This window comes from Hyaena hyaena, unplaced genomic scaffold (genome assembly GCF_003009895.1).
Source record: "Hyaena hyaena isolate Hyena2069 unplaced genomic scaffold, ASM300989v1 scaffold_98, whole genome shotgun sequence".
Taxonomy (NCBI): Eukaryota; Metazoa; Chordata; class Mammalia; order Carnivora; family Hyaenidae; genus Hyaena; species Hyaena hyaena.
In genome coordinates this window covers 2,780,244-2,807,850 of record NW_024080730.1, presented here as the reverse complement: position 1 = coordinate 2,807,850, position 27,607 = coordinate 2,780,244, and the positions used below count along the sequence as shown (strand labels likewise).

The following is a 27,607-nucleotide window of genomic DNA, read 5'->3' as shown; positions in this document are numbered from 1 at the left end:
TGGGGGAGGGGAGCCCGGTCTCTCGGCGGGGGAGGGGGCCCATCAGAGACCCCGCTGGTGTCCCCTCCCGCGCTCACCCTGGCTGGCGCCAAAGCCGCGGGCGCTGGGAGCTGCCGTTTGGGGAAGCCAGGCCCTGAGTCGTAACGCGCCGTGTGGACCCCAGAGGGGGACTGGAGCGCGAGTCCCGGGGGGATCTGAACCAGACCAACGCGCTTGACCGGAGATGGGGGTCACGGGGCACGGACAACCCCCCCGGATTCCCCGGACCCTACAGGAGACATGGTGGCTCTCGCTGGGTCCTAGTAGGTCAAATGCTGCCCAGACAGGAACCGACCCCGGAGGGAGGGGCCGAGGGACGGGCCTCGTTGGGAAGAATCCAGAGCAGCTGGAGAATGCAGACGGGCAGCAGTGCTGGGGCGCCCCTCACGGGCGGCGGGGCCCAGAGCAGCCACCGCGGCGCTCCAGGTGCCGCGACAGGGCCCGGGGCGGGCTCTCCTCTGCCTCCCCTCGCCCTCCTGCTGCCCGGCACTGGGTCCCCCGCCGTCCCTCAGCGCAGACACGGCAGGGGCGCCGAGCACGGTGCAGCCACAGCGGACGGAGGCGGGGGCCCTGCCGTGGGGTTCTCCCCCAAGCCTCTTCTGGACCACCCGCTGCAGGAGGAGTCGCCCCAGGGTCTACACCCCCTATTGCAGAGGGACTGGGTGTCTTCTTCTCAAGATGCACCTCCCCCGCCTGGAGGAGACCCCCTCAGTCCCCTGCTCTCCTCTGAGCCCTCGGTCTTAGTCCAAACCAGCCCTGAGTCCGTCCGAGATGAGGCGGACTGAATTAATGAATTGTTCCCTGAGCCCGTGGACGCGCCGCAGAGGCCGGCCGGCTCCTCTCAGGCGGGAACATGGCGGAGCCACTCGGGCTTCTCCCGAATTCTTTCACGTGACAGGCAGGTGACCCAGATTGTCCTTCCTCTCTGTGAGTCTGCTGCCTTGCCAAGCTGTTACCCTGGACCAAAAGTGTGGGGGGCGGGGGAGTCCCACGACACGTCCCTTGCGGAAGTCCCTGCTCTCGGGGCCCCTGGCCTGCCTGGGGATAAACGACATCCGTCAAAGGGAACCTTAGGTCTTTGGGAGTTACCCCTAGGTGGATTTTCTGGTGGACACGCCTTGACCTGTAGCTGGCTGGGCAGTGAGAGGGCAAGTGAGGAGGTGATGTGTGCTCACTGGGCAAGGGCACCTCGTGGTGCCCAAGTTCCCAGGGGCACCTGCACCCCCAGGATTCTCTGACCTCCACCTGTGGCTTGAATTTGGTTAACGAAGACTCTGTGGGAGAAATTGCACCTCTGGGGACCGAGGCCCCCCCTCTCTCTGAGCCTCAGTGAGCACCCAGAAAGGCTCACATGACTGGTCCGGTCTCCTACCCACCCCCTGCCCCGTGTGGGCTAGAGTGCGCTCTGGTATGGGGTCAAGCAGACAGACCCAGTGGTCAGCCCTTGTCCACAACATGCTAGGATAAATTAGGGTACAAAGTGAGCGTGTCACAGCCTCCAGCTTGCCGTGTGTAGACACAGGCCCCCCTGGGCAGCCTCACAGACACGACGGTGAGTGCAGAGTCACAGGCAGAGAACAGAACACGGTGCTGCCTCGCTTGGTGACCATCTGTGCGCACAGAGCAAACTGTGTGTCCTTATAAGGGCACAGATATGGGTAAAGCTCAGCACAGAAGGCGCGCAGAGGGTTCACATTAACCCCCAATGTGAGTGGTCCCGCCAGCTTCTGACGTTTCGCTGCGAGCCTGAGTCACAGCAGCCCCTGCCTGCACGTGTCCGCGTCTTCGTATGTGGAAAGCTCGAGGCCCCATCCGTGGGCTCCGGGGCCACAGCGTCTGTAGTTGAGTGGGCCACCGTCGCCGGGGACGTGCATTTTGTGACATGAGTTGGCCCCTTCTGAGACTCAGGCTCCCTGGTTTGAAATCCCTGCCCAGATTCACCCTTGTGTGTATGCTCTTCCTAAAAACCCCTTCCCCGGAAGACGACTCAGGGGCCGCGTGTTGTCACCGGTAAGAACGAGCGCGGGGGGGTCTCTGTCCGCTGCCCGGAGGTGGCCGGCTCTGGCCGCCTGTCACCATGGTGTGGGGACGTCACGACGGAAACCCCTCGGCACACGTATCTCTGTGATCATGCCTCCCGCGCACGCATAGCCCCTTGTTGGGGGCAGCGGGCACGTTTCTCACCGCCAGGCCTGGACGTTTCACCCTTTGTGAAATAACATAAAGCGAGGAAGGAGGGACCCACCTCCTGGAGGTCAGCAGGGCTGCTGGGAGCGTCCGCACATGTCGTCCTGAAAGCTCTTCGAGGAAGGTGCTGGGGTTTCCGCACCTGGAGTGGCTGGTGTGCACGGCGAGCCTGATGAAACATCAGAGAGCCAGGGCCTGCCCTGATTTCTGCCTCTCTACAGCCCTTTGTTTTTATTTTCCTAAAAACTCACGTTAAAGTACCCATAATGTACAATTTGCGATCTTAACTGTGTTTGCTCAGGTCTGTGTCACTAAGTGTGTTCACACTGTGTCCCCAGAGCTGTCCGTCTTCCCAGGTGGAGGCTCTGACCCCGTGAACACGGACCCCCAGCCCCTCCCCCAGCCATGGCACCCACCATCCCACTTAGGAGCTTGACTACTCCAGGTACCTGCCATCATGCCGGGATCACCTTACTGGCTTCTTGTGCTGAGTGTAATGTCCTCAGGGTCCAGCCGCGTGGTGGCCGACGTCAGGATTTCCTTCCTCTCTGAGGCTGGATACCAGCCTGCTGTGTGGATGGACCACAGTTTATCCGTGTGTGCTTGCTGGACACCAGCTCATTTCCATCTCTGAGCTGGTGCGAGCGAGGGCGCTGTGGACACGGGGTGCACCCTGCCTGCTGTTCTTCGGGGTATATTCCCAAAAGCGGCATTGCCGGAATTATCAGTCTCTTAACCACAAACGCTGCCCCCGGGCATTCTCACGTCTTCGCCCCGTCTAGAACCAGGGCTCCTATGTGACTGCCTGAACGGCCCGGCGTTTGTCGTGATTGGATGGGCTGCGGGCCTGGAGCGGGATGCGCTCTGCGTCAAGCCCTGACCCTGTCCCTCTCCCTCTGTCCCCTCCCTCTCAGGCCGGCTTTCCCGCCTGCAGCCAGCAAGGACACGCTGTCCGCCTTTGAGTACCCAGAGCCCAAGCGGAAGCTGTACAGCGCGGTGCCGGGGAGGCTCTTCGTCGTCGTCAAGCCATACCACCCCCAGGTCGACGGCGAGATCCCCCTTCACCGCGGCGACAGGGTCAAAGGTCAGTGTCCGCCCTGCTGCTGGGGCTGGGTCGGGCCAGGCTCCTCGGCCTCAGGTGGCCCCATGTTGGAGGTTGGCAGGGGTGTAGCCTAGCCCTGTGCTGTTGGAGGCCACGGGGAGAAAGTAGAAAACAGCAGGTGTGGGCTGCGGGCCACGTGGGGGCAGCTGACCTCACCGGCTAGAGCTAGCAAGGTCACAGCACGCATACCTGGCCATGCCCGGCCGTCCTTGGGGACAGATTTTTAGGAGACAGGACGCCCCCTCGAGGTGGCCAGGCCAGGGCCAAATCCTGCCCGCCCGCCAGGTCACAGCCCAGCCCCTCCCTGCGCTAATCCGCTGGACCTCAGCTAGCTTTTGCCAGTTTCTGATGTGATGCCAGGTGGGGGTTGGGGGGGAGGGGGCGTTCTCTGGAGGCTCCTCCTGGCCGCCCAGCTGCACATAAACTTGGCCATCCGGTAAGTGCACAAGTCCCAGGAGCTCTGGTCATTTTGTTTCCGGCATTTTTCCTCACCTTAGATCACATCTGTTGATCTTTTCCCAATACTCTTTCCTCTGAAACATTCCCTTCGCTGTTAAGTCCATCTTGTGAACTTTTTAATTTCGGAAATGACATGTTTAAACTCTGGAGTTTCCACGCGTATTGTTTTTATCATTTCCTTTTACGTACCACCTCCCCTTGCTCTGTGGGGTGTCTCGCTCCCCGAGAGCACGTGCTGTTTGAGGGCCCTGGAGCGGTGCGGTCCGCGCACTGAAGGCCCCGTCTGTGGGCCCCGCGTCCGGCCGTGCCAGGCTGGCCTTGGTTGGTTTTCTCTCCTCCTGAGAACGGGCTCCGTACGACCAAGTCTTGGTGTGTCTGGTGACCTGTTGTGTTGTGGACATCAGGCCGCTTAGTGGTGGGGATTCTGACTTCGCTTGGTTTTCTTCTGTTTGGCCAGGTTGCCTGGGCGACAGCGCCCGCCCGGCTCAGACCTGGTGCTTGGCTGAGCCGCTTTGTGTCCCGCATGTGGATCTGCCGGCCCCTCTCGGGCTTCTTCCCGTGTGGGGGCCCCCGTATCCGGGCGCCTGCTTTGCTGGCTTCATCTTTCTGGTTCTTCATGCTGCTTGGATTGCAGGGTCTTTCCCGGGGCCCCTCCACCCGCAGCCCTGTCTTGTGGACTGGGGGCTCTCTGGTGCAGCTCCCCTCCCGCACCCCCACACCTTCTGGCGTCTTCCCCTCCGGTCTCTTCCCTCGTGGCCGGTGGGGCCGTGGCCGTCACCCCCGTAAGCGGAAGTCCCTGCACCAACCCCGCGGGATTCTGGTCAGCTCTCAGTTTATAAACTTCCCGTCATAAATGTAGAAATCCACACAGCCCGCAACTTTGGATTTTAGCCCCAGAACGCATCGCGGGGCCCACTTTCTCCCCTACAGGCGAGCAGATTCCCGCTGTCCTCACAAGGACGCTGCTTCTGCAGACGGGCTGACACCTCCCCTGTGGCGATCACACTGGTCCCCAGACGGAAGGCAATGGGAGTGATTTTGCTGGGTGCCCGGGGCCCCTCACAATGTGGTCCACCCAGCGGGCGCTGCCCCACCCTGTTCCCACCCTGCGTGTCCCCGGCACTGTGGCTGCGGAGGGTGACCTGGAGGTGCCCTGGGGACGCACCCCTCCCGCTTCCCCCAGCCCGGTGGGGGCACCTCTGGGAGCAGGTGCGGGAAGGTCAGGCCCCCAGAACTTGCCACATCCATGAGCTGTTGCCTGAATACCACTGGGTGTGACACGCAGCCCCCTGCACCCGGGAGGCCAGCGTCACATGTGAAGACAGATCAGCGCCCCGTGTGGCCTGCCCTTACGTCTGTGTGCACCCCACCTACCCCGTGGCCCCCAACACACCACCCGGGTCTCCCTGGCCAGCCCAACTCTGAGATCAGCTAAGCCCTCGGCCCTCAGCCCCTGCCTTCCTTTCTTTCCACGTGTGCCCATGGCGCTCTGCGCCCCAGGGCCACGCGGGACTTCGGGCCAGTCTGGCAGGCGACCACTGGCCGGTCACTTTGTATCTGGGAGCTTTGCATCTGTTTCCATACGTTGGGGATCCTAACAGAGGTGTAGATGAAGGTGGGGACTCTCGTCCCTGAGCACCTACTGTTTACTCTGCACACCACCGGGCCTGTCGCGTGGTTGTTGCATGCACACCTCCCAGCAGCTGTGGCTCTGGTGAAGACTTCCCCGTCTCCCCACAACTGGTCCCCGGGGGGCTGGGGTCCAAAGCTACTTGCTGTGGACTTGGAGCCCAGGCTGGCCCCACTCCTCCCTGCTCCATCTGCTCTGCCCGCAAGCCCCGCGTGCCTGTGCCCACGTTTGTGGTCTTGACAGGTCTTAGACAAGAGGCAGGCGTGCCGTGTCCCCTCGCGCATGGACGGGAAACAAGTGCAGGAGGGGCCTGGGGCTCAGGTCAGGGAGTGGGGTCCATGCGGGTGGGGAGTGAAAGACGGAATCTGAGGAGACCCTGAGTCTGCAGCCTGGATGAGGGGAGGCCGGGGAAGAAGGGAAGGAGCCCCAAAGCCCAGGGACAGTGGGAAGGTGGCTCAAGGCAGAGATGTGGACCCCAGCCGCAGAGGGGGCCCCGGCCGGACAGGAGCCCGGGGGCAATGGCGTGGGGGCATCTGCCCCTCTCTGCTTGGTCCCAGGGGCCTTGCCCCAGGCTGGCACCCGGCCTTCGCTGCAGGAGAGCGGGGTGTGCGGGAGCTGGGCCCACCCCCACAGAGAGCAGAAATGACAGAGATCAGTCCTTGAAGGATGGATGCAAAGGGCTTCTATTCCGAGGACCGCCAGGTGGGCCGTGCAGGCCGTTATGCTGGGCCGGGGCCTCCTTCCCTCCTGGCCACACCGAGCGGCCCGGCCTTGCGAGCGGCCCCTGCGTCCTGGTGGGCAGCTCTTGGAGACAGGAAGCCTGAGTCTCCCTGGACCTCGGAGGGTACAGAACAGAGGCAGGAGACCTGGGGAATTTCCTGAGAAACCCAACTGACTCCTTCCAGGGAGTGGGGGTGGGGGGTCCCAGCAGCAGCCGGGAAGGCCCCGGGGTCTGCGGACAACCCCCCAGCTCCCTGACCCGCAGCCGTGGAGGGTGGGCCTTACTCTTCCCAGTGGACCACACAGCCCGTGCACCTGGGAAAGCGTACCTTGCACACCTGCCCCTAAGTGTGGGTGCCCGGGAACAGGGGGTGCCCGCTCGGACGCCCCTTGGGATGCCTGCGTGGAGGAAGGCCCAGGATGGCTTGCAGTTCAGACGGGCTCTGGTGACGTTCCCGTCGGGGGCTCAATGCGGAATGGGGGCTCGCTCCCAGACACGCAGGTAGACCCTTCCTCCACGACGCAGGCAGGTGCGTGGCAGGGGGGCGGGGACTCACACAGTGACAGTCCCGCCCAAGCCTGGTGATGGCCCCGCTAATCTAGTCCCTATAGCATAGTTTTCCAGTTGACAAGGCAGGGCCGTGCATCTCTGGAGAGGGGAGGCCCGGACTCGCAGCCGCTACGTGGACACCTTCTCCAGCTGCCACGCCGCAGCCGTGGCCTCGGGAGCGCGTGGCCTTACAGAGGGCGGGCGGATACTCCGTTCTCAGGGTGCGAAATGCCTCCTTTTCAGTGATTAGAATCAGTAATATTGGGTGAGCCCAACTCCGCCCCCCACTTGATTACAAGGAACACCCTCTCCTGCCCGGACGCGGGTGCGCCCCGAGGAGGTGGGTGCACACGATCCCAGGCGCACAAGCCCCGCTGTGTGGCCGATGATCTGGCAAACATGGCTCATTGCGGCTCCTGAAGGGCAGGGGCCGGCCAGGCGCACGGCCTGAAACAGCAGAACATTCCAGACGGGACCCAGCGTCCCGCCTGCGCCCGCCCCTGCGCCCCAGGCACGGAGGACCTCGGGGGCGCTTCCCCGGCCTCCCCGCATCCAGCATACATCCTGCTGCTTCCCCCTCAGCCTTCGCTGTTTTCTGTGGGTCTCAGGATTAAAAGAAGAGACTTGGAAGCGTGACGCGGTATCCGTGAACCTGCGGTGGGTCTTCCCTGACCCTGTGATGGGGAGGCTGGAGAGGCTGCCCAGGGAGCACCGGGTTATGAGCCTCAGCGATGCACACGGAGCTTGGCGGGCAGTGTCCGGCTCTGACGGGTCGGGAACTCCGGCCCGGGGGTGTCCCACAGAGAAGGTGTGACCTGGGCATGTGGCATCAGCCCGTCTGAGATGACCCTCTCGGGTGTGGGCCCCTGCCAGCTGGCTGCGTGGGGCCCAAGGGGCCGGCGTTGACATCGGACAAAATGCTTGAAGCTGCTCGTGTCCACATTTCACTGTGCAGAGTGGCCCCCACGGGGGTCTAAGGGGATCATGAGCCCCCGCTGCCTGCCTGACCCGTGTGATCAGGGGCTCTTCCCTGATGGGCCGGCGCCCTCTGCCTCCGGTGCTCTCGCCTCGAGGCCAGACAGAACAGGGGGTCAGCGGACACCCCCCAGCTCCTGCTGAGATTGTCCCCAAACTGGGAAAGATCAGGCAGACCCAGACCTTTGGAGCCCCCCCCGGCTCGGAACGGGCAGACTCAACCTCCTCGTTCCTTCTGTCCGTGGAGGTGACCTGTCCCCCCACTTTTCCCCCTGACATCCTTGATGGCAGGCACTTCCATTCCCCTCTCCTGTCTCAACTGGGACGCCAAGAGCAGGGACTGAGTAGCCGCGTGACCTGTGGTGCCAGATTGCGTTGTGTCCCCCAGGCCTAAGGGGAGAGGAGATCCGGGCACTCTGGTGTCCGTGCTCTCCAGGTCCCCTCGTGGACAGCTGCGTAGGCCTGGCCGAGGGCTCTGGCACGGCTCTCCCTGGGGCCCCCGAGCCCACCCGCTGACGGCTTCCCCTTCTTTCCTCTAGTGCTGAGCATCGGAGAAGGAGGCTTCTGGGAAGGCAGCTCCCGTGGCCACAGCGGATGGTTCCCGGCCGAGTGCGTGGAGGAGGTGCAGAGCAGACCCAAGGACAGCCAGGCAGGTAAGGCGGGCGCCGTCCCTCGCCGTCCCTCGGGCCCGGGGCGGCCCATCGGTCGTGCAGTGAGAATCGGCTGGTGCCTGGCTATGGAGAAAGGCCGGGATTCAAAGCAAGGATTCCTCTCTGTCATCGAAAGAGGTTGATTCAATTCCTCTGGGCTTTGTCCAAACCAGAAATAGATTGCAAGACAGTGCGGAACCTTTAAGGAAGGGGCTGTTCTGTACACATTCCAGAAAACTTGGATCGTTGGTTTTAGCGTCAGGAAAGGGCTTTCGTGGGCTGAGTGCATCCTGGAGCCTGGTGGTGGGTCTCTTGCGGACGGCCCTCCCTTGGAGCCACACGGTTCAAGGTTTCGATGAAAACCACTCAGGAGAGATTGGTGTTCGCGAAGGAAGATCATTCCCGCATCTCTCAGGACTCCAAATATGGTCTTTGCTGAAAACCGTTTCGAAATCGATCGCCAAAACATTGATTTGATTAAAACGTTGAGAGGCAATCGCCGGTGTAAACTGGTGCTGGGAACAGACCCGACGGCTGGGGAGGGCGAGGCACTAGGCGTTTGGTCTGCGAGGAGCCGAGGCCGCGTGTGCACTCTGTGGCCCTTGGCTGGATTCCAGACGCACCGCTCACGTGTCTGAAGCAGCCATGTTTACTTCGCGGCCAGTGGCTTTGCTGCATCCGCTCGTGCGGATGGGTGGCCCGTGTCCCGAGCAGCATCCCAGCCCCCGTGCTCCCCAGGGAGCCCCTGCCCCGGGGCCGGGTCTGCCAGGAGGCGGCGGGGTGTCCTGAAGACGCAGGCTCTGGAAAGCACGGTGGTGTCGCCGGCCTGCCGGCCCCTGACACGTGGCTGGCTTCACAGACTCTTCATCGGGACGCTCAGCTCGTTCCCTCTCCGAGAACTTTGGTTTCGAAGGCGTGTTCGTTTGTGCCAAGCTTCCCACTGTTCAGCCTCTGCTCGGGTTCAAGCACCAGAGGGGTCCGTGACGCACGCCGTGTTGTGCGGGTGTGGAGGTGAGAGGCTTCCTAGACTTAAGCTTGGAAGTGAAGGCTGTGGCACTAGCTCCACGGGAAAGGCGGGCGAGCGGGGCAGTGGTCAGCAGGGGGCGGAGCTGCGCTCCCGGTGTGGCGATGCGTCCTCCGAGCGCCTGGCAGCAGCCCGACCTGCTGGCCGTGCCTACAGCCCCCGCCCGCCTGCGTCCTGTCTGCTGGAGGCCTGTCCAGCCCCTCTGGTCTGTGAAGGGCAAGACCAGAGCCTGTGAGGGTGACTCCCCTTCCCGGTTGCCCCCGGGCTCCCTGTCCCTTCCCTCCTGCCTGGGGGGGGAGCGCAGCCGCCTCTCCTGCCACCCGGCCTCAGCGCTGCTGATTAGCCACACACACCCCTTCCTCGGAAGGACTCGGGCACCTCGGTGCGGCGCAGCCCAGAATGACCACACGCGTAGGTCACCCGGGCCTTCCGACTTCCTGCATCCTCCAGAATAATCCTGCCTTCCTGCAGAGATGGAGCAAAAGGCAGGGGCCCTTGGCGCCCCTCCTCCCCTCTCCCCCTCCCACCTGCCAGCACTGCCTCACTCTGCTCGGATAAGATGCCCCCGGGGCGGGTGGGTGACATGCAGCGTGTCCAGGCTGGTGGTCACCTCCGGGATGGCTTCCCGGGGGCGGCGGCGGCCTGTGCGTGTGTTTACCGCGGGGAGGCTGTTGGGCGCGGCGGGCATCCATGGAAGAATGTTCCTCGCTCCCATGGGAAGGTGGCCTTCGGATAAGACCGTGTTCTCCAGCCAGGCTGATGTCCGGCCCGGCGTTCAACCTTCCTGGGGCTCCAGCCGCTCCTGGGGCTCCCTGTGTGTCTGGGGAAGCGGGTCCCTGACTCCCACATGACCGTGCCAGACCTGGACCAGCGGCACCCCGTGCAGTCACCCTGCGCATGTTTCCTGAGCTCCTCCTGGCCCCGGGGCGGCTCGTGGGGCCTGAGCCCGAGACCAAATGAAGGCCATGTTGCCCATAAGGAGCTTGGGAGCTGGAGCAAATTACACTGTCATGAATTAGCATAAGTCAGTGGCTTCAGCCCCCACAATTCACTATCCTGCGGTTCTGGAGGTCGGGGGTCTGGTGTGGGTCTCACGGGGCCACCGTCCTTTCCAGAAGCTCTAGGGGAGAATGCACCTCTCTGGTTCCTCCAGGTTCTAGAGGCTGCAGCCTGCGTGGCTTGCGGCCCCTCCGCCAGCCTCCGGCTGTGGACCAGCTCCCTACCCTGCATTTCTCTGACCACCTCTCCTCCACGTTAGGATGCGCGTGGCCAGACTGGGCGCACCTGCATCAGTCAGGTGCGGGTAAGCCGATTTGCAACTTCGTTCATTTTCCTTTTTCCACGCAGGGTCACTATTCAAGGCTGGAGTTTCCCTGGAGGGTCACCCTCTGTCTGCCAAGGATGCAGCCACCGTGCTGTGACTTAGGCTATGGGTCAGAGGGGGAAGGAGTCCCTGTGACCTGGGGCGGAGGGCGGTGGCGTGGGAGCTGGATTTGAGGGCAGGGAGGTTCTGAAGGGGCTCCTGGCACATCCTGTGGGCCCCAGGCTCTATCAGCTTCTGACTCAGCTCTGTGTGTTCTTTTTTGCGGATTTCCCTCATGAAGGTATCGTTTATGTGCGGTGAGATGCTGCGGTTATGAGCGCAGTTCCGCGCATGTTGACAGATGTGTACAGCTGTGTCTGTGACCACACTTGGGATACAGTTTCACGACCCGAGCACGTTCTCTTGAGGTGTCTCCTGCCTGCCCAGCCCCTCCCCCAGCAAGGTTCTGCCAGCAGAGACCCGTGTCGCTGGTTGAATCTCACAGAGATGGGCGCCCTGCAGCATGCGCTCCTGGGCCGGACTCCGTCCACGCAGCCGAGTGCCCTGACATTCAGCCACGCCGCAGCAGGGACCATGGTCCATCCATTCCTGTCGCCCAGGTGTACTCTGACCCATGCCCCCTTTGTTCGTGCTCCCAGCTATGGGCATTTGGGCTGCTTCTCAGTTTGGGCTCACGGGGAGGTTTCTGCGTGAGCCTTTCTTCAGACCTGCATTCATCTCTCCCTGGGAAAGTTCCGGCTGTGCACCTGCTGGGTCACAAGAGAGGAGCGTGTTGCACTTTATAGAAACATCCAGACATCCAGACAGCCCTCCCCGCTGCCCTGCCTCTTGGTGCCTCCCACCCCCCCCAACATGTGAGGGCTCCAGTGGCCCCACTTCCTCAGCGATGTGTGCGCTGGCCTGTCTCAGGCACTGTGGCCGCTCTGTGGGTATGGAGAGCACCACACTGCCCATGCCACATGGCAGGGGCCACACTATCAGGGTGCGTCTTTGTCCATTTTTATAGAATTTTTTTTAATGTTTATTTATTTAGAGAAAGAATGTGTGCAAGTGGGGGAGGGGCAGAGAGAGAGGGAGAGAGAGAATCCCAGGCAGGCTCCACACTCACTGCGGAGCCCAACTCAGGGCTGAAACTCAAAACCATGAGACCATGACCTGAGCCGAAGTCGGATGCTACACCAACTGAGCCCCCCGGGTGCCCCGTCTTTGTCCAGTTTTCACTGTGCTGCTCTTCGTGTGCTCCGCTCTCAGCCTAGTCACATACGTGTTGCCAGTACTTTTTAGAGCCTAGGACTTGACTTTTCGTTTTCTAGCTGCGTCTTTAACCCATAGAAAGTTTTAAAATTTTAAATGTAGTCTCACTTACTGAATTTTTTTCTTTCATAATTAGCCCTTTTTGTAGTCTCTGCCCCCACCCCCCCCACCCCCGCCCCCAGCATTTTTGAATGTTGACAGCGGGCTAACCTGGAATATACATAGAATCTGGAGATGGCGCAAAGTACTTTCCACCAGTTTCTGTCCCACAAGCTCGTTCTGCACAAAGTCAGCCTGGTTTGGGGAGTTCTCTCTCTTTGGGGAGCCCCACATCTCTCTGTTGTAAAGAGTGTTTGGCTGGCAAATCCCACTCACACACATTAAATGAAATAGGTGAACAATTTGAGGAACCCACAACATGCAGAAGGCTGCTTAGGGTACCTTAGGCCTGAGCCTGACCCACTGATTTCCTATCACCAGTGACAAATGTTAGGGGCCACAGGCAGCCACCAGCAGAGTGATGGAGTGAAGGCAGGACATTGGCTGGTTTGCCGATGTGCATTTGGCTCAGTGCCATGGAGAGGTCAGTAGCTGTGTCTTCAATGTGGAAGTGCTTGCTCTTCTGAATCATGGTTCTCATTTCTTAGCACTGTGTGTTTCTGGCATGTCGAAATTTCCAGTAGGATTTCTTCGCAGTATCTCATCCAGCCTGGGGAGTGAGGAACCATCCTCCCCGATTTACATGAAAACCTCTTCGTCTCAGCACCGAGGAGTGCACGGGAAGGGGTCACAGGCCAGGCCGTGACCTGCTCTCTGGAATTCCCAGTGCCCTGCGCCGTGGCACCCTTTCTGGCAGAGCTTCAGGCAGGGAGATCCTGGAGTTACGTGCATGTCCCTCCCCTGTGCTTCTTGCGTGCAGGCTTCGTAAGGATGGGGGGACTTTGCAGCGGACGCTTTAGGCAGGGTGTTGTCCGCTCAGTAGCAAGCCCGTGACTTCAGCGGCTCCCTGCCCACCGTGTCTTTCCTGTCCTGCAGTGGCCTCACTATTCTCGAGGGCCAGAGGGGCCTCTGGCTCAGAAGGAACACACCCTACCACCTCTCTGTCCCCAGTGTCAAGGACCCTTCGTGTGACCTGGATGCCATGGGGCTTGGCTGTGTGGTCCCCTGCCTGGAGCCACCACTGGCGACCGACCCCTCAGTAGGATGGAGACAGAGGGACCCGGATATGGGCACAGACAGAGATATATGTGCATTTGAAGAGGTTCACTTTAAGGAATTGGGTCAAGCTGCCATGGGGGCCGGGAAGCCCGGGGTCCATGGGGCAGCTACGCTGGAGCCGCAGGCGGGAGCTCGTGCCGAGGTCTCCAGGCAGAGGGTCTTCTTCATGAAGCCTGTTCTGTTGGCCGATGGTGGGAGACTCGCCCACGCTGTCGAGGAAAGTCTCCTCTACTCAGAGCTGGTTAGGTGCCGTGAACCGTGTCTCAGAACGCCTTCCCGGCGGCACTGGCCGAGTGCCCGATGCCAGCTGGCTGCCACGGCGGTCCGATTGACACCTAGAACTGACCGTCACCATGACCGGCCCGCACTGTGGACTGAGGGGGCGGTGCCGCTTCAGCTTGGCAGGGACCTTGGCGGGCCCTCTGCTTTCCAAGGCGTTGTGTCCCCGTCCCGTAAATCCAGGCTGCCAGGTTGCACGGTGCTGTGGTCCTTTCTCTCCTGAATTCTGCACATTGGCCACGATAAGGGATGCCCTGATGACACATCTCCAGTGACAAACAGATAAAATACGTCCCAGATCATCACCTGGAGCCACTGATGAGTCAGTTTACGGCAGCAGATGCACACACGTACCACTTCCAGGGCCACAGCTCATGTGTGAACAGGGCTCCCGTCTGAGAACGTGACAAGGCCAAGTTGCTTCTGAGCAAATGGTGTCTCAGTTGCTGAAATAAACGACCAGACTGTCTGAGGGTGACATGATAACCTTTGTCCGTCCCTGACCCCAGCCTCGAGAGACAGGCATGTTCTGGTCGCCCGAAGGCCACAGAGCCGGGCGGTTCAGACCTCAGGTGCAGGACACGCCATTCTGAACTCCTGCCCCCCTTCCGGAACGTGCCCGGATGGGCTACCCCAGCATGGTTCGGGCGTGCCACGTGCCAAATGCACTGCCAGAGCCTGTCAGGATCCTTGGTAGATGCACTGATCCCCGGGGAAGACACCTTGGGGAGTTCCTGGTGGAATGGGCTTCCGGAATCCAATGGTAAATCTCCTGGGCGCAAGCTTATGACCAGATTAAGGACAGTGAGTGCCCGGCCAGGGCTAGCCATGCCCTCCCCAGTTGCAGTTCTAGAAGGTGGGATAAGTCTGTGTTTAGGAGTTGGCCCCATTAGAAGATTCTAGAAGCTGTCTGTAAGAACAAGGTGTGGATCAGAAAGTCGGAGCACTGATGCAGAAACGTGTGTAACGTGTCCGTCTGCCTCCCAGGGAGCATCCCCTACTCACCCTTTCGGGAGGTGGTGTTATGATCCCTTTTGTCAACAAGGACACACCCCGGGCCCTTCAGCGTCCAGGCTGGAACCGAACCTGACCGCCTGCACTCCCGGCTCTCTCTTCACATGGGGCCCGTCTCGTTCCTTCCCCTGCTGGGATCTCTCCTTCCCAGCCGCTCCCCAGCGTTCCAGGGTGGGGGCCCCTCACCCAGAACCCCCTTCGGCTCAGCATCGACGCTTCCCCTGGGAGATGTCTCCTGACATGGCACCCCCGGGCTGGGCTCAGACCCCGTGGACGGGGTGAGGCGCCATGTTGAATAGTGGCTTCCTCCTCCCAGAATCGGCTGTGAGCCCAGCTTACTGCTCTGCCCCTTTCACCCTCCTGCACATCAGGGCTTGAAGCCACGTCTGGGTGGGCCCCACGGGTCCTCCCCACCTTCCCCTGGAGGACGCTGCCACGTGGCCTTGTCACCTTCAGCAAATGCTCTCTGGTCGGGGCTGAGCCAACGTGAACTGACCTCGTGGTTTGCCGAGTGTTTGTGCCCATTCACAGGTGACTAGTGGCTTCCCTGCTTTGAGGCTTCTTGTGTCTGTGCACAGTGATAAAGAGAGAGATGACGAGGAGGGAGGGGTACCTTCCCCTTGATGGCCCTGGGCGGGGGACCTGGCTGCCTGGCACATCCTTGTGGCCCGATGCTTGTCTGCAGTGGGGATCCCTCTGTATTCTTTGGGCGACTACGTTCAGCTCACCCAGCATTGCCCAAGGTTGTGCTGCCCCCGGCGGGGCTGGGCGGGGCCTCTGCAGCCTTCTCAGAGCACACGTCCCGCCCCATCTCTAGTGACATCCCTTCACCTCTCAGCTTAGCTTTTGCAGGTGATGCCCGTGAGCTTCCCTGGGACACGGTGATGTCCCTGCCTTTTTACAGGGGAGGGTCGGAGATGGTGAGTGACTTGCTCAGAAAAGCACATCTAATAAGTGGCCGAGCCAGGACCCTAAAGTAGAACCGTCCGCACTGATGTTCTGTTCCGTCCGTCCACCAGGCTGGAGTGTCTCTAGGGAATCAGCCACCCTCTGAGATGCGGAGACTGGTGGTCATGGGTGGTGGTGGTGCCAGCGAGGTCTATGCTGGTGGCGGCGGCGATGATGATCTTGCTGGTGGTATTGTGTTGATGGTGGTGGTGGTAATGCCATTGATGTTGGTGTTGGTGATGCTGTTGATGGTGGTACTGGGGTTGGCGGTACTGGTGATGGTGGTGGTGATGGTGATGGTATTGGGGTTGGCAGTCCTGGTGATAATGGCGGTGATGCTGGGGATAATGGGGGTGCAGTCAGTGGTGGTGGTGACCGAAGCTGTAAGAAGGTGACAAAGGTATGATGATCATCACATCTGACAGTGCAGCTTGGTGAATTCCACTGCTCTGGCCACAGGCGGAATTTGCTCACTTATCCCAAGCTGCCCAGCCTCACCCTCCTTTCTGGGAAGCTCCTGGATCGCCCCTTCCGTTTCCTGAAATCTCACTTCTTTCCTCGGGGTCTCCTCTTGGCGCAAATATCATCAATACCGGGTGCCCCTGAGAATAAGCATCTTGCCTTTGTATGGCTCATTTTTCAGTTGGTGCTCACGTGATCTTTGTATTTCTGATTTTTCCATGAACTACAACAAATAGAGAGGAGCTCACAAACCATAACGTGTCGCTTAGTGGGCGGCTGTAAGACACCAGCCCTGCCCCACGTGACCGCATCCCTGAAGCCCCACACAAGCCTCTTTCAGCACCGCTGACCGCATGCCCGTCACCTCCCTATTTTGTAATAGTTTCACTTGCTTACTTTTAAAAAAATGCTTATTTTTGAAAGAGGGAGAGTGGCAAGCCGGGGAGGGGTTAATTTTGAGAGAGGGAGACAGAGAATCCCAGCAGACTCGGCGCTGTCGGCACCGAGCCCGACATGGGGCTCAAACTCAGAACTGTTATGAGCCAAAGTCGATGCTTAACCAACTGAGCCCCCTGGGCGCCCCCAATGCGTTCTTGCTTTGCATCCCTAAACAACGTGGCTTCATTTTGATTGTTTTTGAACCATTTATAAGCAAATCCACCATGTATGCTGTGTCCGGTGTCTCTCCTGATGTCTGTCTGTGACGTCCGGGTTGTGTGAGTGGCTCGGGTGCCCATCTCACTGTGAGGCTGAGCATCCACGCTTCCCTGGGCGGCCACTTGAGTGTCCTGCACCTGGGGCTGTCATGGCAGCATTGTTGTGGACTTGTCTCCTGGTGTAAACGTGTCTGTACTTCTGTTCCTCGCACCACGAGGGATGGTGGTGCGTCCTCCATTTTTCTAGATACTTCAGCCATGTCCTAAGTGGGCGTACTAGTCTGCGCGTGCTGCTGTAACAAATAGCACAGGCAGGGCAGCTTAAGCAGCAGACATTTATTTCTCCCAGTTCTGGAGGCCAGAGGTCCGAGGTCGGGGTGCCGGCATGGCTGGCCTCCTGGCTCCTGGACACCCACCTTCTCTCTGTGTCCTCACACGGTCCCGCCTCCCTGGCATCTTTTCTCACAAGGGCATTAATCCCGTCATGGGGCCCCCACCTTCCTGACCCAAATCACGTCCCAGATGCCTCACTTTCAGACACCATCCCGTGGGGCGTAGGGCCGTGGCGGAGGCCCTGGGGAGCGCACAGCTGTAGCCCCTGGCAGTGCTGTGCCCACGTCCTGCCAGTGCTCGCTGCTGCCAGAGCACGTCCCCTGATGGTCTGCTGTCCGAGAGCAGCAACACAGGATTTCAGCGCGTGTTTCCCTTATTACTTCCCGGCGCAAGAGCCTGTTTTGTATGTTTATTGGCCATTTATTTGTGTCATTTGTCCATTCAGGTCTTTTGCCTAGTTTTCTTTAGAGTGTTTCTTATTGATTTGTAGTCACTCTTTATATATGAGAAAACCCATTGTCAGTGATACACATTTGCCAACATCTGTTCTCAGGCTGTGGCCAGGCTTTACCCCAGGAAGCTGGGGACCCTCCTTCCACCTGGCTCTCGTGCTCCCCGATTTCCCCCTTAACCTGGAGAAGGCAGGTGTGGGCACAGGACAGAGTCTTCTGCAGACCACGCACCAGCTCGACTGTGACCCCATCACCTCCTTTACACCTTAGCTCATGTGAACGCACCTTCGGTCTATGGGAGGGGGTGCTGCCTTCCCATTTTTTATGGTGATTTGAAGAACTTCTTGTAGAAATTAATGTATAGGAATAGCTTCACTGGGAGAATCCTGCCCTGCTGCTTCGGGGTAGCTTAGCAGAGGTCCCCTTTCTGCCAGCCTGTCCCCTGCGCTCAGCTAACCTAGCTTAACCTGGTTGAAAAGCCCAGGTCACCCGAAGGCCTTCAGGATGGCCGGTGGAGGGTTCAGACATGTGGGCTGGGGGTGGCTGTCATGGGTTCGTCGGGAACACTGTGACACTGGGCCTCCACCACCTCCAGGACCAGACAGTCTCCAAAACAGTCCGCAAGCTGTCGTTGCTGCTGTCCCGCACGTCGCTGCTGTCTCGCCCAGAGACCTCCAGCAACATGTACAGGGTTGCACAGCCTGGGGGCTGCTGCCATAGGATTTTAACCGGCGTCATCCAGGCCAAGGAAGCCTTGGGTTCTTGAGCCCACGGATAGAGAAGCAGCACCCCTTCCCCCCCCCCCCCCCCTGAGAAGGCAGGAGCCAGAGGGCAGAAGTTACTGCTCGGTTAAGGATCTCTCTTGCTTCAACAACCTGTGGGTCACTTGGAAGAAGAAAAAAACCCACATTTAAAAAAATGCCCTTTTATAAAAACTGAAATTGCCTTTGAAAATGTGAATCACTGGGGGCAGAATGGTTTTGTTCTTACACATCAAGCGTAGGGCCATGTGGGGCGTCACCGAAGGACAGCACAGAGTAAGAGGGTTCCTCTAACACGTGCTGTGCCCCTGGAAGACTTGGGGCCTCTCGGCCCTCTGAGGAAACCCTGAGGTAGGGGTTCAGGCCTCTCGATGCTGGAGAAGGAAGTCTCGGTACCTGGTTGCTGAGAAACAAGCACCTGGCTTGTGGAAAAGCTCGGGTGGAAACCTGATTTTGAACTTCTAACCCAGGGCTTCTCCCTGCCCCGTCTCGGATCAGGGAGGGGATGCTTCGTTCATTGTCACTCTTTTAACTTGAGATGACAAAATCCCAGAGCTCCCTCTAACACCCTCTTCCCCCAAAAGGGGAATTATTATCGTACATAATTTAAAAGCCCCAAGTTCTGTCTGTCTTCAGGCATAGCTGGATCCAGGTGCTCAGATGATGTCCCCAGGGAGCTTTCTCTCCATCTTTAGGAACTTATTCTTCTAGGACGGCTTTATTCTTTGGCCAGCCCGCTTCTCAGGGTGGCCCCTGACGGCTCTGGGCTTATGTCCTCCTGAAAGTCCAAATCCAGCATAGAACACATCTTTTCCTGTCTGCTTCGCAAGCATCAGGCATCGGCCCCGATGGGGTTGACCAGAATCACGTAGCTGCACCCCAGAAGCAGTTGCTAGAGCTGGGAGACGACTATGCTTAGGGCGTGTGACTGGCTGGGCCTGGGACAAGAGTGTGGAGAGCTGGGGTGCCGTGACAGTAGGAGGGGGCAGCAGGGCCCCTGTGGGTGTCCACAGACGTTCCTTCAGCGCGGAGGCCCGAGCATCTGGGCTCTGAACAGGAGAGGAGACCCCTGCTGTGACCTGGTTTCACCCAGCTGGGAGCACTTCCCCGGGAGACAGAAGGGGTCACCCCCGCTGTCTGGGCGGCTCTGGTCAGAGCCATTGAGACCCAGGCGAGTGGAGTCCCACCATGAAACCGAAGTGGCATTTGTCATAGTGCATACGAACCCTCTGCGAGATACCACGGTGGACGTGTTTTTTCCTTCTAAAATAGAATGTATTTTGTTATCTTTAGAACATTTAAAAACACAGGCAAATGACTCAATTAACACGATTGTAATCTAAAATATTAATAAGTAATGAAAGAGCCAGCTTCCAAAGGAATCACTAGCTGTTCCCGAACGGAACATAAAATAAATACGAGGGCTCCTTGTCCTGGTGGCTAACGATTATGTTTTCGTTAAACAACTGAGGCAGAACCGTGCAGGCTTCCCCTGCTCCTGACTTTTACGCCATTTTATTGAAATACACTCGGAGCCTCGCCTCTCTGGTGCGTGCGCGCTGTTGTCTCTGAGCAGCTGCTCTGTGTTTTAAATACCAGTTTCCACGTTCAGCCTCGCCCCCGAAATAGAGTTCTGCCCGGAATGTCAGTGGTTTCCGGTTCTGTCGGGAGGATCCGGTCTCCGGCATGGCTCTGGGTCCCGGCCCGCCCTCTCCCTCCAGGCGACTGTGGTGGCCTGCCCGGGGTTGCCATGGCAACCTGGTGATGCCAGTACCAGCCCCGCCCTCCTCCGCCGCGTCCCTCCTGCAGCTACAGGACGTGTGTCTGTGTCTGCAGCTCCTTCCAGAGAGTCACCTAGTCTGGCAGCCGCCACGCGCCGCCACTCTGGACGCAGGGGAGCGGGCACGGCCCAGACTCTTGCAGGGCAGGGGACGCGCTTATTTCTACAGTGTGCCGCCTGGGCGGACGGCGGTGGGCAGGGAAGAGGTTTCTCTTGTTCTGCCAGGTCTGCAGTGACAAAACGTGACAGCCGGGGCAGCTTCATCAGTGGACGTTCCTGTCTCCCAGCTCTGGACCCGGAAGTCCTAGATCCGGGTAAAGGCAGAGTGGGTTCGTGGTGAGCACCCTCTCCTGGCTCACAGATGGCAAGCCGTGGCCTCACGGAGCCTTCCGCTGTGAACGTCCCTATGTCCCTCTATCTTCTCAGAGGGACGCCCACCCTGTGGGGTTAGGGCCCCATCCTCATGGCCTCACTTAACCCTAACTATAGCCCTCAAGGCCCATCTCCAAATCCAGTCACACCGGGGTTAGGGCTGCAACGTACTAGCCGGGAGCTGGGCAGAGGATGCACAGTTCGGTGCCTGACATGCTGAAGAGAGCGAGCCCAGAGCTGCGCTCTGCCCCCTGTGGTGGGCGTCCCTCCTTCCACCACAGTCCCTTCCCCAGCGGGTCCGTTGTGTCATCTGTGTCCAGGGCAGTGGCTGTCCCCTCTGTCCTGAGACGCCTGTCTGACAGGCTGCACGCTGATGCACCAGCATTCAGGAGCCTCCTAGGGTCCTTGCTCCAGAGGCAGGGCTCAGAGCCAGGCCCACAGAACGCACAACGTCAGAGTCCACGGCTCTGATTTACAACCATGAGCCTGGAGCCAGAGCCTCACCATCATCTTGCTGCTGTCTGGCCTTGTGCAGGTTACTTGGCCTCTCTGACCCTGCTGTCTGAGATCGCAGTGGCAGCGATGTGTTAACCACAACACTGCTGGGAGGGGGTGGTAAGCCCATCATGGAAGCACCCGGCACAGTCCGCCTGTGCTCACCGACTGTTGGCTCTCAGATTGTTATCATCCTGCATGATACATCTGCAGATAACCACAGAACATGGCCCTAAACCCAGCTGTTCGAAAAGTAACGGGGCTCCAGCCCTGTCCAGTGAAGCCAGGATGTGTGGGTGGGACCTGAGTATCTGTATGTTTCAGTGGTTTTCCAGGAGGGTTGTTCGATGAGCTGGGATCTGAACTCTGAGTTGGACGGGCTTTTTTTTTTTTTTTTAAATATTTTTTTTTTTTAATGTTTTATTTATTTCTAGGAGAGATAGAGAGAGACAGCTTGAGCAGGGGAGGGTCAGAGAGAGAGGGAGTCACAGACTGAAACAGGCTCCAGGCTCTGAGCTGGCAGTCAGCACAGAGCCCGACGCGGGGCTCGAACCCACTAACCGCTAGATCATGACCTAAGCGAAAGTCGGACGCTTAACCGACTAAGCCACCCGGGCGCCCCAGGACGGGCTTTAATTGGTGCAAATTTAGTTGGTGAGCCAGGGGTTGAAGGAGAAGGCCTGCAAGTTAGTGTGTAAATGCGTGTTTGTCAGATGAGTTAATCAGCCCTCGTTGAGTACAAAGAACTCAGAGGGTACAGCAGCTCACATTGGTCGTCCCCACACCTAGCTAGCATGGTGCCTGGAGTGGAAGAGGTGTTGAGAAAGTACTTCCTGGATGTGGAAGAATCGATGGATGGGTGGATGGATGGATGGATGAATGAATGATAAATGATGGATGGATGAATAGATGGATGGATGGATGATGGATGGATAGGTAGATGGGTGCATGGGTGGGTGGAGAGATGGATGGATGATGAATGGGTGGAGAGATGGATGGGTAGATGGGTTGATGCTGGATAGATGGGTGGATGGATAGATGAATGGATGGGTGGGTGAGTGGTTGGGTGGATAGGTGGATGATGGATGGGAAGATGGGTGTGTGGGTGGGTGGAAAGATAGATGGGTAATAGATGATGGGTGGATATTGGATGGATGGATGGGTTGGGTGGGTGGAAATACGCGTAATGGATGGGTAGATGGGTACATGGGTGGGTGCATAGATGGGTGGATGGATGGATGAGTGGGTAGCTGGGTGGATGGGCAGACAGCCTGGAGGTGGCTGCAGATTCCCATTCTGTGTCTCATACTCAGCTCACCCTAATCCCAGTTGTCCAGCCCCACTACCTATAAACCTCTCCGACACTGAGATTTCTTCGAAACCATAGGGTCTGGACAGCAGGAAAGCAGTGTGCTGTTATGAGACCCAAGAAAACGCCAGCATTGCTGGCATCTCCAGCCAGGGCTTCTGTGGGTCCTCAGCCACCGGGGATTGTTAAGGGAGAAGTCCCCTTCAGCCCACGTGATGTGCAGTGGCCTCTGACCCTGCCTGCCTGCTCTGTCCTGTGAGGTCAGAGGCATCGCATGCGGGAAGGGTGTTGACCCATCCTCGCCCACGCCATGAGCGACATGGGCTCTTGGCGGCCTGGGAAGCCAGATGGTGTCATGCCCTGTACAAGGTAGAATGCGGGAGCACCCGGTACATACGGGTGGCTGCCAACCGTCTGTCAGATGAGTGAGGACTGACCCGAGGCCTCTCCCTCGATACCTGGGCACCCAGGTTGAGGATGGCTAGCCCGTGCCAGGAGCCCCACCCTAGCTGGGGCGCAGTGGGGACCTAGGGCCATCCCTCCCAGAGTGCACCGTGGCTCATTTTGGAAAACGAAAGCCATCATATGGTGCTCTGTATGGAGTTAAGATGTTGTTTTTGGCTCCTCTGAAATAGACGATAGGAAACAGATCTGGGGATAATGAATAAACATTGGCTTATGGGAGCTGCATGCTGGGAACGATGAAATCTCACTCTGGCAGATTAAATTTAAGACATGCATATGCAAAGCAGATATGGAAGGGCCCGGATCCTGCTCCAGCAAATCAGGTAGCCAAGGAGAGCGTCTGGGAAGACGCGGTGTAGGTGCTCTGTCCCCGGCCATCGGGCTCTGGGAGACCAGGGTGAGGAGGAGCCTGGGCTCCTAGGAGACCGGGCAGGAAGTGGCTGCCTGCGCACCACGCAGATGTGGACCGAGAATCCGCCCTGGGGCCTGACAAACGCAGCTTCCTGAAGCTTCAGCACTGCCGAACCGGTCCGGTCATCAGCTCAGTTCTCGATGGCAAACTCTCTCCTGTCTCGTTTTATACCACTCTATCGCCTGAAGGTCTTCAGACGTGGCACCCGCCTTTCTATTTTCTTAAACTGAGATAGAACCCCCCTACCGTAAAATTTACCCTGTTAGGGTGGACGATTCTGTGTATTGCATATTGGCAAGGTTGTGCAAATACCACCACTGTCTGATTCCAGAATATTCTGGCCATCCCCGAACAAAACCCTGTGCCCACTGGCTGTCACTCCATCCTGCTTCCCCAGCCTGGGCGAGCATGCTCGCGTTCCTGTCTGCATGGGCTCACCTGTCCTGGACACTTCGCATGCACGGAATCTTACAGGGGACAGAATCTTACTCTTTGGCGACTGGCTCATTTTAACATCATGGGCTTTCAGGTTTCATCCATGTGGTAGCAAAGCGGGATGCTGTTACTTCCTGAGGCTGAAAAATATTCCCTTAGAAACAGAGACCACGAGGGGCGCCTGGATGGCTTAGTTGGTGAAGCGTCCGACTTTGGCTCAGGTCATGATCTCACGGTCCGTGGGTTCGAGCCCCATGTCGGGCTCTGTACTGACAGCTCAGAGCCTGGAGCCTGTTTCAGATTCTGTGTCTCCTTCTCCCTCTGACCCTCCCCTGCTCATACTCTGTCTCTCTCTCTCAAAAATAAAAAACATTTAGAAAATTTTTTAAAGAAATAGAGACCACGTTTTGTGTATGCATTCATCACTGGATGGACATTTCGGTTTCCACGTCTGGGCTTTTGGAAATAGTAGTGCTGTGAACGTTTGTGTTCAAGTGTCTGTCTGAACACCCGTTTTCAGTTCCTCTGGCCACGGACTTGGGAGTCGAGAGCGGGGTTCTGTGGCCACACCATCTTTAACCCGTTGAGGACCTCCCTGACTGCTTTGCATATTCCCTTCCCACTCGCACCAGAAAAGGGCTCTTGAGTCCCCCTCCCTCACCAACTCTCCGTCCTAGTGGGTGTGACGTGGTACCTCGTTGTGGTTTTTCATCCACATGTCCCTGACATTTCGTGATGGCTGGCACCTTCCTGTGTGCCCACTGGCCACATACGTGTCTCCTTTGGAGGGACTTCCACATTTTAAGTTAACATGCTGTTAACACGTTGTGTGTGGTCCTGTGGTGAGTTTGGAAAGTGCTGCGAGGTATAAAGGAGAAGATACCGATCACTCATCATCTGACCCATGTTGATAATCACCACTGAGATGTTGGTCTTTCTTTGAGTCTGAATATCTGTTAAACAGAATCGAGGGCGTCCTTTTACGTTATGGATCCTATTTTCTTTCCCAAGTGACAAAGGACATTGTGTCTGGGGTCAAAAATATTTTCCCCAAACGCCATTCCCAGCAGGTCTCCAGGTTGTCATTGGGAAGTCGTCGATGAGTCCTTGCCCGTCACCTTTGTCGTGGACATGACGTTGGCAGCCCGTCTAGCTCTTTTCTGATTCGTGACCTTGCAGTCACCCCCGTGTTCTATATTGCAAGTAGCAGGGCAGTGGATAGCCTCACGGTTTAGACGCTCTCTGTCCATGTCCCTAGGGTACTTGTCCCACAATCCACTTGCCCAGATACTTTGCACAGCACGATGCCACCTCTTTTCTGTCCTCAGCCCTAGAAATACGCTGATGCCCGGGGGCAACGGGCTGATTGCCTCCTTTCTGACTTTTTCTAAGAGTTCTGGAGGCCCCCTCAGAGTTCAGCTGCCTGTGGCCTCCTAAAGATGGGGGCTGCCCACAGCCCTGGGGCCGGGCCTTGGGGACACGGAATGTGCTTTTTCTCAAGCCAGCAGGGATTAGTGTCATCATGGCCCGGTGACCCCACCGCTGTGCGGGGCCCCTCATTTCTTTACGCCCTAAAGCTGCCATCTTGGAATTCTTAGTCGTTTGTGAACAAGGCCCCCACTTTCCTTTGGCTATGTGTCCCTCGCTTGCACAGGGGACCCTGTGGCCTTAGAAGTGCGCCTGTGGGCCTCCATCTTGTGCTGGAAGCTGTGGGTTTTGTTCTTGTACTTGGAGACCCTCCCCTCCAAAGTGCCACCATCTTTCATCAAAGGCGCTTGGTTGTGAAGACTCTCATGGCTGCCCGGGACCCACCGGCACAGCCTGCTGGAGTTGGGGGTCTTTGCTGCAACTTGGGGGGGGGTATGCAGTGTTTAAGCAACCTCCAGTCCCCAAGGGTGAGGCTCTAAACTGCAGGGGCTTCTTGACCGCAGCGGGCCAGGCTGACCACACTCAGGCCACCTGCTGCCCCTCCTCCTGAGCCCCGATGTGGTGGGACCCCTCCTCCTTCCACTGTTGTTTGGATCAGAGATTTGTTGGGGAAGTCATTGCCGAGCTCAGCCAGATGCCCCAGGGACGTGTCCACAGCCGCTAGCCACTGCAGAGGCCCCTGGGTGCCCTTGTTGACGTAGCCGAGATGCAAATGTGCCCTTCACCGGAATCCAGAAAGCGCACTGCGCATGTGTGCAAATGAGCAGCCCCTGGGCTTCTCTGTGGAGCCCGCGTTTCATCGGGCGCCCAGAGGGCGAGCTGGCCGCAGTGCGCTGGCCTCCGTGTCTCAAACGGGCTCCCCTCCCTCCTTTCCTTTCCTGGACCAGTGGATGGAGGAAACAAGCCTATGAGCCTTAGCTCCCTGTGTGGGGAGAAGGGGCTGAGCTCCCTGCAGCGAGAACAACGCCAAGCGTTTGTCTAAGGAGAGACGGCCTACATCCCCGTTGCTTCTAAGGAAACTGAAATCGGGGCCCCTCGTCACCTGCAGAGCTTCTGGTTTGCAAGTGTGAGGCCATTTTCCCAGAGTCTTTCCCCAGGACAGAGGGCAGTCACCCCACCCCTGTGGGCCCATTTCACAGATCAGGACACTGGAGGCTGTCACACTGGCTCATGACCATCTCAGACACAGTGGTGTCTGTCTCAGGGAGTCTTTTAGGGCCAGCAGGGGCTTCAGAGGTAAGGTAGCGGGACAGCTGACCTTGACCATGCCTGACTGTGACCCGGACGGGCTCTGGAAGTCCAGCAGACGCATAAGGGGTGTGGGTTCCTAGCAGTCGCCCCGACGACCTCCCCGAGCCTGTGGCTTGTGTTTCGAGATTTCTGTTACCAGAGGCAGGGCTGGGCTTCTCGCCCCATCTCCCGGAGGGACACCGAGGAGCGAGGAGGAGAGATGGCCACACTCTGAGTCCACACCCTGGAGAGGACACTAGAACTTTCTCTCTCCCCTTGACCAGAGCTTTGTCTCACCCAGATTCCTGATAGAGAGAGCTTTTCACGCCCCTCTGCACACAGGCCTGTCAGAGAAGGCCCACCCGCCTTCCCTGAGCCAGGGCCGGAGGGGGCCGAGGCCCGGGGCCCGCCCCGCAGCTGGGGTGACACTGCTGAGGGCCATCCCGAGGCCACGCCCACCCCACTGGTCCCCCTGCTTGGCCTCCTGTGTCCGCAGGACTCTGTGCACACTGGCCTGTCCCAGAGTCAGGCAGTTCAGGGGGTCATGTCCTCACTGGGGATCAAGTGAGAGCAGCACATGCACGCGTGTTTATGCACGCACGCGTGCTTGCAGGGTGCACTCACACGCACATAAACAAGCTGAGTGTGTGCACAGAGGCACACGCAGCGCACACGAGCCTGCATCCGCGTGCACGTGCTCACACAGGCGTGCACACGCCTTCTTCAGAGGGCGCAGGGGGCCCCTGCCGGGCGCTCCCAGGGCCGTGTGTCCCCTGAGCACCTGCTCGGGGAAATGCGTGCTCCGCTGTTGCTGTGGGACCCTGCCGTCCTTGAGCCCTGGCACAGATACGAAACCCCGGTGCTGATCTGACCTACTTCTTGTTCCTGAAGCTCCCGGCCTTTCTCGCGGACGGTCCTAGAATGCGTGTGAGTGCCAGGGTGATCGCGTCGTCCATCGTCCAAATGGGGCCAGTGCTGAGCCAAGGAGGGCAGCTGCCTTCGCTGTGCGGCCGGATGCACCAGCTGCCCTACTTGCTGCCAGGATCAGGGCTGGCAGTCCCGCCGCCTGGCATCGGGACACGCTCTCCAGGAAAGGATGCGAGAGCTGGGGCGTTGTGGTGGCCGTCGCTCACTGCTTCCTCCACCCTGACCCCCTTCCACTGGGAGGAAACTGGGCTCTGGGCCCTGGATTCCACCAAGGAGAGCCCGACACGAGCTCACGGTGAGGGAAGAGATGGCCTTTCCCAGATGCTGATGGCTGGCTGCGGGGGAAGCTTCCAGCTGCCCGTACCGGGGCGACTCTGGGGGAAGGTGGCGACGGCTGCTTTGTCTTCAGAGCGGATCCCCTGACAGAGCCTCGGCACGGCGCGTGGGCGCTCAGCACGGCACTCTCGGCTCCCACGTTGGCAGCGGAAGGGAAGTCCCCTGGGAGACCTGGCTGCAGACACACAGGGCCGCGGGGCCTCCGCCTGTCTGGCCCCTCCCTCCCCGGCTTGGGGCTGCCCTCAGGTCTGGGATTCTGGGGCCTCCCTCCGCTGAGTGGGCGGGTAGAGCCTGGGGACAGCCCTGTCCCCAAGGCCCGCTCACAGGGGCCCTTCCCAGGGGCAGAACTGCTTAGATGTTCGCGGGGCGGGGGGGGGGGGG

The 27,607-nt window shown here is 59.0% G+C and overlaps 1 protein-coding gene across 2 annotated transcripts in view; it reads left to right on the top strand.

The window, feature by feature from the left end:
* SHANK2 (SH3 and multiple ankyrin repeat domains 2) overlaps positions 1-27,607 on the top strand; it is a 419,611-nt gene that overhangs the window by 161,015 nt on the left and 230,989 nt on the right. For both annotated transcript variants that reach the window (XM_039235341.1, XM_039235342.1), the window contains 2 exons: positions 3,141-3,310; positions 8,202-8,315. In XM_039235341.1, coding sequence (XP_039091272.1) covers positions 3,141-3,310; positions 8,202-8,315 — 284 coding nt within the window. The remainder of the gene's footprint in view (positions 1-3,140; positions 3,311-8,201; positions 8,316-27,607) is intronic.